Consider the following 15385-nt stretch of genomic DNA (forward strand, 5'->3'; position numbering starts at 1 on the left):
TTGGAAGGGTCCCTTAAAGGTCATCTTGTCCAAGCCCCCTGCAGTCAGCAGGGACACCTCCAGTCTGATCTTGAACGTCTCCAGGGATGGGGACTCAACCACATCCCTGGGCAGCCTGTTCCAGTATTTCACCACTCTCACTGTAAAGAACTTCTTCTTGATGTCCAACCTAAATCTGCCCTGCTCCAGTTTCAAACCATTGCCTCTTGTCCTATCACTCCAAGCCCTTCTAAACAGTCCCTCCCCAGCCTTCCTCTAGGTCCCCTTCCGATACTGAAACGTAGCTCTAAGGTCTCCCCAGAGAGAGCAGCAACCCAAGTGCAGTGTAAAATACAGCTGTGTTCACTAATTGTGGTGTCAACACAAAACAGAATACAGTTTTACATGGCACTGGATAATAGTAAAGCTGGTAATAACTAGAACGATACTGCCTCTGGTTTGTGTGTGGATTTGAAACTGCTCCTGGCTTGTGTGTGGATTTGAAAGTGCTCCTGGCTTGTGTAAGGATTTGAAACTGCTCTTGGTCCGGGTGCCACAGGATAGGAAAGACATGAAGGGGCTGGAGCATGTCCAGGGAAGAGCAATGACACTGGAGAAGGGTCATAGAAGGAGCAGCTGAGGGAGCTGGGCGTGTTTGGTCTGAAGATGAGAAGGCTGAAGGGAGAGCTTATTGGTCTCTACAGCTATTTGAAAGGAGGCTGGAGTGAGGCTGGGGTTGGTCTCTTCTCCCAAGTAACTAGAGAGAGGCAATGAGTTGAAATTGTGTCAGGGGAAATTTAGGTTGGACATGAGGAAAAACTTCTTTAGTGAGAGAGTGGTGAGGGGTTGGAACAGGCTGCCCAGGGAGGTGGTGGAGTCACCATCTCTGGAGGCGTTCAAGAAGCTGTAGATGTGGTGCTTCAGGCTAACATTTAGTGGCCATGGGAGCTGGGCTATGGTTGGACTCCATGATCTTAAAGGTCTCTTCCAGCCTCAGCAATTCTATGAATCTTTTGCATTATGACTTTGAAAGAGAGAAACTGGCCAAAACCAATTTCTCAGGACAGTCAACACAACACAGCTTTAACCTATTGCCAGAGTGACCTACCTGTTAGAAATATGGGGAGGTAATGGCTGAGAAGCAGTCAGGACCCTGCTAACCTCACCAACCATCCTTTCTACATCCTTTGGCTCGACTTTGCCAGCTGCTACCTCATTTTCTAACTTGGACACGATTTGCTCAGCTGTGCTGACACTGATGGTGGTGTACACGGAAGTGGTGTAGGTGGCAGCTGACAGTGTCTTCCCTGTGACAAAAGAAAGGTTGTGCGTTTATTTTAAGGTTATGTTCAACAGATTGAAGTCAGATTTGAGAAGCAGGAAAACTAAGCAGTTCTTTTGACCAACAACTTCCAAGGTCTCTCAATGTACTATGTGAGACAGAATCCCGTTTTTCCCCCTCCCTACCAGATTTAGACCTTATGAACACACAAAGCAAGGCTTTAGATTGTCAGCATTAATTCCAGTTTTTACTGATCACAGAGTTCTTCACATCAGACTATTACTGATGTTAAAGAATCTATTTTTTTGAATTATTATTTTTAGCCACTGGGTTCCTGAAAATAGAATAAAATCAAGGTAGAATAACATCAAGGTAGAATAAAATCAAGGTAGAATAACATCAAGGTAGAATAAAATCAAGGTAGAATAACATTAAGGTAGAATAACATCAAGGTAGAATAAAATCAAGTAGAATAAAATCAAGTAGAATAAAATCAAGTAGAATAAAATCAAACTGGAATAAAATCAAGGTAGAATAAAATCAAGATGGAATAAAATCCAAGTAAAATAAAATCAGCAATTTGGAGAGAAGCTTTTAAAGATGCATATAATCTTTTTAGTATTTCTATTGATTACAGAGTTCTTCTCAGCAGACTATTGCTGATGTTAAATAATCTGTTCTTTTACCATTATTTTTAGCCACTGGGTTCCTGACAATAGAATAAAATCAAGGTAGAATAAAATCAAGGTGGAATAAAATCAGCAATTTGGAGAGCAGCTTTTAAAGATGCATACCATCTTCAGAGGAAAATATTTACCCACCAAGAATATTTCTGATCAGTAACAAGCCTTTAATGAAGATGCAACAGTGATTTGCAATATTTTGAATACTAGTATCTACCTCTCTCAGTGACTCAATTCTTTCTGCCAAAGGTCTCTGTTGGAACTTAGCTCAGCATCTATCTATCACAGTTACCAACCAATCTGTAGGGTAGGTTGTCACTCATCGTGGCCAAAGGCAGCAGTATTTATTTGAGTCAGAAAGCCTCCACCTTGGGAGAGTTGTCTCAGTTTTCCTCCCCCCTCCCCAGGAATTGGAAGGTCCCAGCTCAGATAAACTTTATTAAACAAGATTATCTAACAGCAAAGTCTGTGTCTAGCAATAACATGATGATTAAATAAATAAATCCTTTTACTTGCCATATTTACCTGTGCTCCCATGAGGCAGGCTGCCATGGCCAGCAGCAGTAGAGTGAGGATGAGAAGCTGAGACAGAGTGGTTGACAGGGCTAACTGTAGGGGCCAAAGTTATTGTGAAAGGAGTAAGGGGAAGAATAGGTGTTGCAGTAACTTTAACACCAGAAACAGGTTGGGTTGGATCAGTAGTGACACGAATTTGTGTAACAGGTTTGGTGGTGGTGGTCTCCAAGAGGGAAATTGCTATTGAAGGTTTGGGGTGAAGCTCAGAAGAAGAAGATGCAGAATGTTTAGAGAAACCTTGGGAAGAAGAAATTACTGTAACAGGGCTGCTAAGAAGTGCAGCATCAGCTTTAGCTGATGAACCTGGGCTAGTGACAGATTTTGTTGCAGGTGTGGCAACAGTGGGAGACTTATGAGAAGCTGTGGAAGGAAAAGCTGGGGTGGCAGGTTGAGCAAGGGGCTCAGAAGAGGAAAGTGTAGTGGTAACAGTGGTGGAAGACACAGAAGCTTCAGTAGTAGATGTGGTAGAAGTTTCAAAGAGAGGATTGGGAGTGGGAGATGTGGAGAGAGTTCCAGAAGAATGTGACTTTATGAATGGTTGGAGCAGTGGGCCAACTGTGGGGATTTGTTTGGTAGAAAGAGTGGTGGGGGAAACAAAAGAGAAAACCTTTTTAGGGCGAGGGGAATGATGGGTGGGAACCCATATAGAGTGATGTGGCACTTGGATAGTACTGTAAAAAAAAAAAGGGGGGGGGGAAACAGAGAAATGCATGTTACAATTTAACAGTGGTCAGGTTTTAAAGACAAATAGTTGTGATAGAGGCATTTACATGAGTGGTAAGGAGGTGCTACTAAATAATGTAAGTTCTAAACCAAATCAGGTTGAATGTTTCATGCTCTAGGAACAGAAATTAATTCCATAACATTTTGAGAGTTCTTACATCCAAGCAAGTCATATTTTGTATTTCATAAGACTGTCAGGGTTGGAAGGGACCTCAAGGATCATCAAGTTCCAACTCCCCTGCCATGGCCAGGGATACCTCACACTAGATCAGGTTGCCCAGAGCCACTTCCAGCCTGGCCTTAAAGACCTCCAGGCACAAGACTTCCACCACCTTCCTGGGCAATCTGTTCCAGAGTGTCACCACCCTCATGGGGAAGAACTTCTTCCTAACATCTAATCTAAATCTCCCTTCCTCTAGCTTGGATCCGTTCCTCCCAGCCCTATCACTCTCTGACACCCTACAAAGCTCCTCTCCAGCTTTCCTGTAGCCCCCTTCAGATACTGGAAGGGAACAATAAGGTCAGTCTGGAGCCCTCTCTTCTCTAGTCTAAACAGCCCCTACTCCCTCAGCCTGTCTCCATAGCAGAGGAGCTTCAGCCCTCCAGCTCATGGCCCTTCTCCGGACACCTTCCGGAACCACCAAATGCTTCCTGCAATAGACCATAGATCCTGCCTGTAACTGGACACAGTACTCCAGGTGGGGTCTCACCAGAGCAGAGTAGAGGGGGAGAATCACCCTGCTGGCCTCACTTTTCTTGCTGCAGCCCAGGCTCTGGTTGGCTTTCTGGGCTGCAAGTGCTCACTGCTGGCTCATGTTGAACTTCTTATCCACCAGCACCTCCAGGTCCTTTTGTTCAGGGCTGCTCTCAAGCCAGTCCCTGCCCAGCCTATATTGATGCCTAGGATTGCCTCAACCCAGCTGCAGGACCCTGCACTTGGTCTTGTTGAACCTCATGAGGTTGTCATGGGCCCACCTCTCCAGCCTGTCAAGGTCCCTCTGGATGGCATTCCATCTACTTACTACATTTGTAATTCTTCAGCAGTCAAGGAACAATACTTCAGTGATGAACAGCAACAGCGATCTGCAATGACAAAGAAACATTGACCTGGTTTAGCCTGAAGCACTAAATTGCTAATACTGTTAAGTAGGATCTTCAAATCAGCATGCTTTATGTTTTTTAAAGGTGTGTATTGCATCATTGATTTTGATGGTTCTTTTCTGAAATGACATTTGAAAACCAGGCTGCATCACCTCTGCTGCTCTGGTGGTTGTAGCCGGAAAGGGGTTGGCCTCTTCCCCCAGGCAACCAACACCAGAACAAGGGGACACAGTCTCAGGCTGCGCCAGGGGAGGTTCAGACTCGAGGTGAGGAGGAAGTTCTTCACCGAGCGAGTCATTCGTCATTGGAACGGGTTGCCCAGGGAGGTGGTTGAGTCATCGACCCTGGAGGTGTTCAAGGGGAGATTGGACGTGGCACTTGGTGCCATGGTCTAGTCATGGGGTCTGTGTTGATAGGTTGGACTCAATGATCCTCAAGGTCCTTTCCAACCTAAGTGATACTGTGATACTGCTGTGAGCACAGGCTGAGGGAGCTGGGGTTGTTCAGCAGAGAGAAGACTCCAGGGGGACATTAGAGCTGCCTGCCAGTACTTGAAAAGATCCTACAGGAAGGCTGCAGAGGGACTTCTCATCAGGGTGTCTAACAATGGGACAAGGGGAAATGGTTTGAAGCTGAGAGAGAGTAGGGTTAGACTGGAGCTCAGGAAGAAGTTCTTCAGTATGAGGGTGGTGAAAACTCTGGCACAGGCTGCCCAGGGAGGCTGTGGCTGCCTCCTGCCTGGGGGTGTTGAAAGCCAGGCTGGATGAGACCTTGAGCAGCTGAGTCGAGCTGAGAGGAATCCCTGCCCATAGCGGGGAGGTTGGAGTAGATTATCTCTGAGATTCCTTCCAACCTAAGCCATTCCATGATTGTATGATCCTCACCAGTGAGAATGCCCCAAGATTTCTGCTCCATGCCTGACAAGCACTGGTTTCCCTTTGTGTTGTTTTAAAGAAAGAAAAACATAAAGCTACATCTTGGAAACAAAGAGACCAATGAAATGAATCACTTCTCCCTACCATCACAATGTCACTTAGAAAGGGCTACTTTATAAACTTGGCAATTCAGGGTTGCCATTGCAGGAACATTTATGTTCTCCAGGAATTTTACACCCAAATCTTGTTACCTAAAAAGAAATAACAATCTTTTCTTTCACTACTTGGAGATTAAGGATGGAGAAAGGCTGTTTACAAAGGCCTGCAGTGATAGGACAAGGGGCAATGAATTCAAACTAAAGAAGAGGAGATTTAGTTTGGATGTTAGGAACCAGTTCTGCACCATGAGATTTGGGGCCCCATCTCTGGAGATATTCAAAGGAAAGCCTGCCAGGGCTCTGGGCAACCTGATCTAGCTGAGGATGTCCCTGCTGACTGCAGTGGGGTTGGACTGGGTGACTTTTGGAGGTCCCTTCCAACCCAAACTATTCTGTGATAGTATTAAATGCAATCTGAGACTGCTTAAAGCATAACTTACCAATTTGGCTTACTTCTGCTTTGTCTGTTAAACTGCTAATATTCTCTCTCTCAGCCAGCTTGATGATGAAATGACACTGGATACTATAACGAGAAGAAAAAAGCTTTAGACTCAATAACCAGATCTGCCTCACCTTTCCAACACATGACACTAACATCAGATGCTAAGTGAGAGCAGATTATCTCAAATGCTAAATGTGAAAGCACAAGTTGTCACATTTTTAATGCTTAAAACCTCAGGCTAAAGAGAGCAGATCAGTAGCAGATCATTTTGCAGCAGCTTATTTTCTCTTTTCTCTACAAACATTGTTGATTCCTGAATGGGGCTCCCCCTAATTGAGGACAGCCATGAAAGAGTTGACAGTTTGTACAGATAATATCATCATCTCCACCCTGACTGCACAAAAATGCAAGGGAGGGACTGTCAAGTGTCCTAGGTGGCTGCAGTGCAGTGTGTATGAAACCTCTATCCCCTGGGGAAACCCACTCTTCTCTTGACTTTAGACAGAACTCAAACAACACAATTAAGCATGTAACTACATATCCACAGCTATGGATCTAGGACTTGAAACCCTGCCTGTGTGGCCTGCCCTAGGTGATCCTGCTTTGGCAGGGGAGTTGGACTTGATAAGAGGAGCCTGAGGGGCGCCCTCATTCATGCTTATAAAGATGTGCAGGGCAGTGTGGAGAGGATGGAGCCAGGCTCTGCTAAGGGATGTCCAAGGACAGCACAAGGGGCACTGGGTGCCAGCTGGAGCAGAGGAGGTGCCACAGGAACAGAAGGGAAAACTTCTTCCCTGTGTGGGTGCCAGAGCCCTGGAGCAGGCCACCCAGAGAAGTTGTGGAGTATCCTTCTCTGGAGACATTCCAAGCCCACCTGGATACAGTCCTGTGTGACCTGCTCTAGGTGCTCCTGCTCTGTCAGGGGGCTTGGACTGGATGATCTCTGGAAGTCCCTTCCAACCCCTAATGTTTTGTGATTCTGTGATCTCCAGAGGTCCCTTCCAACCCGTATGACTCTATGATTAATGTGTTTGTATCTGAACTCTAAATGACACATTGTATTCACAAGCTCTGGAATTCTCTGGAATTCTGCTGGTCCCAAATCCCTCTGCCTTAAGTGGTTAAATTGTTGTGACTTAGCTAACAGACAGATGCAAGGGAAAAAAAAAATCTGACGGCAAACAAACCAGTGCTTCACCAGGTGAATGAAAAGCAACAGAGCTTGATTTAATAATTAAAAACAAAGGAAATAATTGAAAAGCTAAAAAATTAAATCACTAATTCTGTAAGAATAATGGGATCAGAATTTCTCTGTCAGCCTACATATATTTCTCCAGCCTGTTTCTCAAACTTCACATCCTATAACACTTGGGTTTTCCTCTGTTCCATAGCCATTCAAGCTTGATAGACCACAAGACAATAGAACAGCTTTTAATTATATGAACATTAAAGAAGGGAAAAAAATAGCAACAAACCTCTGATTTTCTGCACTGCATTCCATAACAGAGGACTGTAATGACAAGAGAAAAGAGAAGATTGTTTTGTCACCAAGGAGAAAAGAGGACTGAAGCTCAAGTTTGTCAAAGAGTAACAATCAGTAATCTTACCTCACTTACTGCTTGCAAGGTTTTGTTGAACTCTGAAATACTTTGAAATAAAAAAGTTAGCATTATGGGAGATTTTAGTTCTGTTTAGTCTAAAGACAATTACAACACCATGAAAAAAACAAGCAACTACTGAAGAAAAAAAACAATCCAGTGGATTAGTGGTTATTCTTTTCAAATCAGATCAGTTCTAATAGTGTAAAACCACTTTTCAAAGAATTAAGATTTTTAAAGTTGCCTTTTATTAGTCACTCCACAAACTAAGTTTAAACCTCTGTCCCCACGTATTTTAACATCAATCCACTTCTTTAAAAATGATTTAGAATCAGAGAATTGTCAGGGTTGGAAGGGAGCTCAAGGATCATCCAGCTCCAACCCCCCTGCCATGGCCAGGGACACCTCACACTACAGCAGGTTGCTCACAGCCACAGCCAGCCTGGCTGCAAAAACCTCCAGGCAGGAGACTTCCACCACCTCCCTGGGCAACCTGTGCCAGTCTCTCACCACCCTCATGGGGAACAACTTCTTCCTCACATCCAAGCTGAATCTACCCATTTTTATTTCTTTTCCATCCCCCCCAGTCCTATCACTCCCTGACACCCTACAAAGTCCCTCACCAGCTTTCTTGTAGCCCCCTTCAGATACTGGAAGGCCACAAGAAGGTCTCCTTAGAGCCTTCTCCACTTCAGACTGAATAGCCCTAACCCTGTCTTAATAGCAGAGGAGCTCCAACCCTCTGAGCATCCTCATGGCCCTTCTCTGGACATGTTCCAGCACATCTATATCCTTCTCGGAATAGACAGTAGAAGATAAAGTTCAGTGATGAATTCTGGCAAGCAAATATTTGGAATGGAATTTTACATTTATACCCAAAGCTACAGAACTAGGATGAGTAAGAAACAAGGATTTCTTCTACAAACAAGACCTGTTAGCCAATTTAATCTTTTGTTTTTTTTCAGAGCAAGTTTAGGCAGCCAGGCAGAGAGGGACCTGGGGGTAATGGTTGATGGTAGGCTGAACATGAGCCTGCAGTGTGCCCAGGTGGCCAACCTGGTCTGGTCTATTCTATTCTATTCTATTCTATTCTATTCTATTCTATTCTATTCTATTCTATTCTATTCTATTCTAAATTCTTATTCTATTCTATCAATCCAACACCACCATGGCCACTAAGCCACATTCCAAAGTGCCATGCCCACAGGTTTCTTGACCACCTCCAGGGATGGTGACTCCACCACCTCCCTGGGCAGCCTGTTCCGATGCCTGACCACTCTTGCAGGATATAAATTTTTCCTATAATCAGCTAAGAAAGTGCTCTTAGCAACTTTCTACAAGACAATCCATATCCCTGAAATTATAAAAACCTTCATGCTCTTCCTTTACTCAAGAAGAGCATCAGCCAGACTGGCACTCTTAGCAATCCACAGCTCATGCCTTCAGGTGTTATTGTGAACAGAAAGAAAAAACTTTTTCCCTGTGAGGGTGCCAGACTCTGGAACAGGCTGCCCAGAAAGGCTGGTGAGTCTCCTTCTCTGGAGACATTCCAAACCCACCTGGATATATTCCTGTGTGAGCTTCTCTAGGTGCTCCTGCTCTAGCAGGGGTGCTGGACTGGATGATCTTTTGAGGTCCCTTCAAACCCTTCTGTGATTATCATTAATTATTGTTACTAGTAGTAAGATCATCAGCATATAAACAAGGCCTCCCTGTAGATGTTCAAGGCCAGGATGGATAAGGCCTTGACCAACCTGGGCTGGTGGGAGGTGTCCCTGCCCATGGCAGGGGTTGGGAACTAGATGATCTTCAAGGTCCCTTCCAATCTAAACCATTCTGTGAATCTATGAACTTTATGCGATACAACTTCTGAAATGTTTGATATATAGAATGCAGGAATAATGCCAAGGGCAGAGGTTGCTAAGCACATGGGAGGTCTCACTTGACCTTTTTTATCCCCAGATATAAAAGATTTAATCCTTCATTCAAAATTACTTACCTCAGCTCTTGCAGGGTGGGTGCTGGAATTGCAATTAATTTTGTAATTTGATCATTGGTGCTGATGTTATTAATCTGTTAGAAACAAAGATTCCACAGCTAAGTAAACTCAGTTGGGTTTTAGCCTTTAAAGAAAGGTGTTAATTTCACACACTTCAATAGGCTGAAATTCCAAAGACAAATCCCACATCTGCTCATCAACACAGTGCCACAAATATTTACCATGAGATGGTTGTCACAACTCAAGGAAGGAATTGGCTCACTTAGTCTGGATCAAATAATAGCATCTAATTTGGGCAAGATATAGGAAGGAATGGACCTGATGGAGAGGGACCAGAGGAAGGCCACAAAAATGATCAGGGGGTTGCAGTACCTCTGCTATGAGGACAGGCTGAGGGAACTGGGGGTGTTCAGCCTAGAGAAGAGAAGGCTCCAGGGAGACCTAAGAGCAGCCTTCCAGTACCTGAAGGGAGCTACAAGAAGGATGGAGAGAGACTGTTTGCAAAGGCCTGCAGTGATAGGACAAGGGGCAATGGCTTCAAACTAGAGAAGGACAGATTTAGACTGGGTATCAGGAAGAAGATTTTACTGTGAGGGTGGTGGAACACTAGAACAGGTTGCCCAGGGAGGTGGTTGAGGTCTCATCCCTGGAGATATTCAAGGTGGGGCTGGACAAGGCCCTGGGCAACCTGATGTAGTAGTGGAGGATGCCCCTGCTGAGTGTGGGGAGATTGGACTGGATGACCTTTGGAGGTCCCTTGAAGCCTGGACCATTCTATGGTTCTATATCTCACGCTGGAAGAAGAGGAATTTGGCTTAGTTTGCAACAAATACAGCTTAGAGCAGACACTGAACCAACTTTCCAACTGTAAGTGAAGCAATGGGACAAGCTTCATAATAGACATAAGGAACAGACAACTTTGAATCCTGGAGTAAGAACTCAAGAACTGAGGTGAAAGATACAATAGGAATGATCTAAATCTGTAAGATGGGCTGGCAGCCCAGAATGCAGCCCTGTCCTGGGCTGCATCAAAAGCAGTGTGGCCAGCAGGATGAGGAAGGTGACTCTCCCTCTCTACTCTGCTCTCATGAGACCACAGCTGGAGTAGTGTGTCCAGATGTGAGGTCCCAAACACAAGAGAAACATGGACCTGCTGGAGTGGGTCTGGAAGAGGGCCACCAAGATGATCAGATGGCTGGAGCCCTTCTCCTATGGAGACAGGCTTAAAGAATTGGGGCTGTTCAGCATGGAGAAGAGAAGGCTCTGGGGAGACCTTAGATCTACATTTCAATATCTGAAGGGGACCTAGAGGAAGGCTGGGGAGGGATTGTTTAGAAGGGCTTGCAGTGACAGGATGAGGGGCAATGGTTTGAAACTGGAGCAGGGGAGATTTAGGTTGGACATCAGGAGGAAGTTCTTTACAGTGAGAGTGGTGAAATACTGGAACAGGCTGCCCAGGGATGTGGTTGAGGCCATGTCCCTGGAAGCATTCAAGATCAGACTGGATGTGTCCCTGGGCAGCTTGAGCTAGTTGGAAGTGTCCCTGTTCCCTGCAGAGGGGTTGGACAAGATGACCTTCAAGGGACCCTTCCAACCTAATGCAATCTGTGAAGCTGTGAATTTAGTCAGCTGGAATTCTAAAATACAGCTGCAGAGAGAGCAGATCTAATCCCTGCAAATGGTAACTTGCACTGCAAACTGGACTTGAAGTCAAATAAAAGGAAACTATAAAGACACAGTAGGCAACATTTCAGGGTGTCAGCACTTTAAGTGTAGACAAAGAGCCTTCATCACAACAACATTTTAAGAGAGGTCACTTACTATGTCTACATTTAGTGACGTGTCACTTTCTTCACTTGCCTGAAGTTTCACCTTGCCCACGTAGAACACTACAACCAAAAAGCAGAAAAGGTTAAATAAATCAATGCTAAAGCACAGGATGTAAAATTGGGTGAGAAATCTGAAACTCCCTGTCTTGTATCACAACAGAAGGAAAATGAAAACACTTAAGACCAGCTTCCCCTTTGCAATTAATTGTTCTTTCATCTCTTCACTTCCTATAGCCACAAATGAAGCAGTCCAATAGATTCCTTCTTTTCTGTATGGCTATTTGCTGGCTGTTTCTGAATTCCTTCTAGCTCTTTTGGTTTTTTTTTCCAAAGCAGACAATCTGCACTGCATATTACTATGAACACAAATCCAACTCCTGCAATGAGAATAAAATGTGGGGGTAAAGACTATGTGGTGTTCCCTTAGGGGTTAAAGAACTTTCAGCATACCACAGTTCAGAGCATCTTTCTACAGTCCTTGAGAGCTGATAGACATAAGGAACTTCTATGACACTTCTCTTCTTGCAGCTGCACACTCAGTGCAAGCTAGAGAGAGAGAGACGTACAGTGAGGGTGGGGAGATTTAGACTGGAGATTAGGAAGAAATTCTTTAGAGTGAGGATGGTGAGACACTGGAACAGGTTGCCCTCCCTAGAGGTATCCAAGGCCAGGTTGGGTAAGGCCTTGAGCAACCTGAGCTAGTGGAAGATGTCCCTGCCCATAGCAGGGGGGCTTGGAACCAGATGATCTTTGAGGTCCCTTCCAATCCAAACCATTCTATGAATTTTCTTCAGTACTTTTCACAGCAGCTGTTTAAGTGTTTTGGAAGGCAGAAATATGCATCAAATCCCAATCTGTGACTGTATTTTTGTTCACTCACATAAATGGAACATCACTGCTCTTTCCAATTTCCTTTGTCTGTCTGTTCTGCCACACTTTGTACATACAGTATGCCCAAAACTGTAGCATGAAATAAATTCAGACTTCTTATTTGAGGCTTGATTCTGTACTAGTGAAGCAGTCAGTCAGTGATGTGCAAGAAATCAGCTAAATTTGCTGCTTGTGGTGAAACTAACTAAAAAACCCAAGGCTAAACATAGAATAAGGGTCAATGGGCACAAGCTAGAACACAGAATGCTCCTCAACATGAGGAGCTACTCATGTTGAGGGTGATGGAGAACTGAAACAGGCTGCCCAGTGAGGTTGTGGAGTCTCCTTCTCCAGAGAGACTTTCAAGACCCATCTGGATGTGTTCCTGCGTGTCCCGCCCTAGGTGCTGCTGCTTTTGTAATGGAGTTGGACTTGATCTCCAGAGTTGGCTTCCAACCCCTACCATTCTATGATAGTAACCCTGTGCAGTGCTACAGGCTGGGGTCAGAGTGGCTGGAGAGCAGCCAGGCAGAGAGGGACCTGGGGGTACTGGTCGATGGTAGGCTGAATATGAGCCTGCAGTGTGCCCAGGTGGCCAAGAGGGAGGTCTAAGCAGGGAGGTCATTCTGCCCCTGTACACTGCACTGGTTAGGCCACACCTTGAGTCCTGTGTCCAGTTCTGGGCCCCTCAGTTTAGGAAGGAGGTTGACTTGCTTGAACGCGTCCAGAGAAGGGCAACGAAGTTGGTGAGAGGTTTGGAAAACAAGCCCTATGAGGAGAGACTGAGGGAGCTGGGGTTGCTTAGCCTGGAGAAGAGGAGGCTCAGGGGAGACCTTCTTGCTGTCTACAACTACCTTAAGGGAGGTTGTAGACAGGCGGAGGTTGGTCTCTTCTCCCAGGCACCCAGCAGCAGAACAAGAGGACACAGTCTCAAGCTGTGTCAGAGATGATCTTGAAGGTCTCTTCCAACCTGGTTTATTCTACTCTACTCTACTCTACTCTACTCTACTCTACATGCAGGCTTTCACAATAACTCTTCTAAAGACATCACTTCTACTCCTGACACAGAGTTAGGCTCAATATGGGAGACCTTAGTGTCTATGACAGTGTTCTAGTCTCTTGTTTGCTCAGGTTTGCCCTTCTCATCTGCAATCCTTTGATAAGAAACAGAAGACTGAAGCCACAAAACCCCCACATTTTATATTCCTTTTTTTTTCAGAACATGTACAAAAATCTCCCTAGATTATCAATAACACTTATTACAGAGCAAACAATTTGTAATAATTATTTATTTGCTGTTATAATAGCAAATAAAGGTTTACTCATTGTTCACAAGAGAAAATTGCTGACCAGGTTTTGGAAGGGAAAAAAAGGAAAATAGAGAGCTACTAACCTGAAGAATTGCAGACAGGTGTTCTGTTGCATAAAATGGTTTCTCCTCCTATAGTTTTTTCAGGGGAAGAGGGAAAAAAAAACAAATTAGTGAGTAAAAAAGTTGAATTTAAACCCTGTACAGTCATATAGATGTCCCTCCCTTGGGCAGGGGAGTTGGAACTACATGATCTTTGAGGTCCCTTCCAACCTAAACCAATCTAGCAATCTATGAATATTTACAATCAACTCAATGTTTTAATGCAAAGGTCTTTACCTTTTAGATCTACTTCATAGCTTCTCTAGGCCAATTCTCATAATATTTTCCAAGACTCAGTAATTCAGAGTGAAGCACGATGGGGTTGATTAATTCATTTTGAATACTACTACTACCACTACTACTAATGATAATGATAATAATGGTAATGGTGGAAGCCCCATCCCTGGAGTTTTTTAAGGCCAGGCTGGATGTGACTGTGAGCAACCTGATCCAGTGTGAGGTGTCCCTGCCCATGGCAGGGGGGTTGGAACTGGATTATCCTTGAGGTCCCTTCCAACCCTGACAATCCTATTATTCCAAGCATGGCAGAACTAGACCTTCTGCCAGCCTGGAGATCAATGTGAAGTCAAGCAGATTGTTAATATGAGACACTGTAATACCAAGAAAAAAGATCCAATTAAAAAAAACCCACAACTTGAGAGCAGACCTCCTGAACTTACACACACTTCACTTTAGAGAAGCAAAGAAGCAGCTCAGCAGTGATGTATGAATCGTACCTGGTGTTGTAGTGGGGAAATAATCAGTGATGTGGAGAGTTTCTGTTAAAAAAATAAAAAGGAAAAAGAAATAAAGAAAACAAGTTTTAAAGTTAAGGTTTCCTGATGGAATTTTAAAAGCTTATGAAGTGCATGGCACAAAAATAAGTTTCTGCTTTAGACAGTCTTCCTAGGAGAACTGCAAGCACATCAGCATTTCTAAGGGAACTAAGTTACTTTCACACAGAATGTTAAGGGTTGGAAGGGACCTCTAGAGAAGAGAGGGGGAAGAGAAGGCTCTGGGGAGACCTTAGAACAGCCTTCCAGTACCTGAAGGGGTCCTACAAGAAAGCTGGACATTTTACAAGGGCTTGTAGTGACAGATCAAGAGGGACTGGATTGAAGCTTGAGGAAGCTCTAGTGTGAGAGGTCCTTGCCCATGGCAGGGGGGTTGGAACTGGATGATCCTTGAGGTCCCTTCCAACCCTGACAATTCTATGATTCTATGAAGGCAGACTCAGACTGGAGATTAGGGAGAAATTCTTTCCAGTGAGGCTGGTGAGACACTGGAACAGGTTGCCCAGGGACACTGTGGATGTGTCCTCCCTGGAGGCGCTCAAGGCCAGGTTGGATGAGGTCTTGAGCAACCTGGTGCTCTTGCCCATGACCAGAGAGGATAACCAGGTCAAGAATCTCTTCATGCTTTATCCACTTAGATCTCTTTTACTGCTTTTTGTTAACAATGTTCCTAAATTCCAGAAACAGTGCTCAAGGCCAGGTTCAAGAATGAGGCCTCAAGCAGCCTGGTCTAGTGGAAGGTGTCCCTGCCTGTAGCAGGGGGACTGGAACTGGATGATCTTTAATGTCCCATCCAGCTCAAACTATTCTATGAATCTATGAAGCTGCTCTTTGTTTTCAAATGCAAGCATCAGGAAAGGAAAAAAAGGGTTAGCAAGCTGCTGTGATCTTCTTTACTGATCCTATTTGGCAACTCCTATGTGGCTGTCCATGGGTCCATGTCCCAGTGGAGGCCAGTGACAAGCGGAGTCCCTCAGGGATCAGTCCTGCGACCAGTCTTGTTCAACATCTTTGTGGGGGACATGGACAGTGGCATTGAGTGCACCCTCAGCAAGTTTGCTGATG

General features: G+C 44.7%; 1 protein-coding gene across 4 annotated transcripts in view; it reads right to left on the reverse strand.

The window, feature by feature from the left end:
* ADGRG2 (adhesion G protein-coupled receptor G2) overlaps nucleotides 1-15385 on the reverse strand; it is a 71270-nt gene that overhangs the window by 19910 nt on the left and 35975 nt on the right. For all 4 annotated transcript variants that reach the window (XM_068144743.1, XM_068144742.1, XM_068144739.1 and 1 more), the window contains 10 exons: nucleotides 14264-14305; nucleotides 13509-13556; nucleotides 11238-11305; nucleotides 9417-9490; nucleotides 7427-7466; nucleotides 7295-7329; nucleotides 5818-5900; nucleotides 4266-4326; nucleotides 2470-3191; nucleotides 1088-1286 (listed from right to left, as the gene is read on the reverse strand). In XM_068144743.1, coding sequence (XP_068000844.1) covers nucleotides 1088-1286; nucleotides 2470-3191; nucleotides 4266-4326; nucleotides 5818-5900; nucleotides 7295-7329; nucleotides 7427-7466; nucleotides 9417-9490; nucleotides 11238-11305; nucleotides 13509-13556; nucleotides 14264-14305 — 1372 coding nt within the window. The remainder of the gene's footprint in view (nucleotides 1-1087; nucleotides 1287-2469; nucleotides 3192-4265; nucleotides 4327-5817; nucleotides 5901-7294; nucleotides 7330-7426; nucleotides 7467-9416; nucleotides 9491-11237; nucleotides 11306-13508; nucleotides 13557-14263; nucleotides 14306-15385) is intronic.

Source organism: Melanerpes formicivorus, unplaced genomic scaffold (assembly GCF_026170545.1).
Source record: "Melanerpes formicivorus ecotype bairdi unplaced genomic scaffold, bMelFor1.0.p_v2 SCAF_11, whole genome shotgun sequence".
Lineage (NCBI taxonomy): Eukaryota > Metazoa > Chordata > Aves > Piciformes > Picidae > Melanerpes > Melanerpes formicivorus.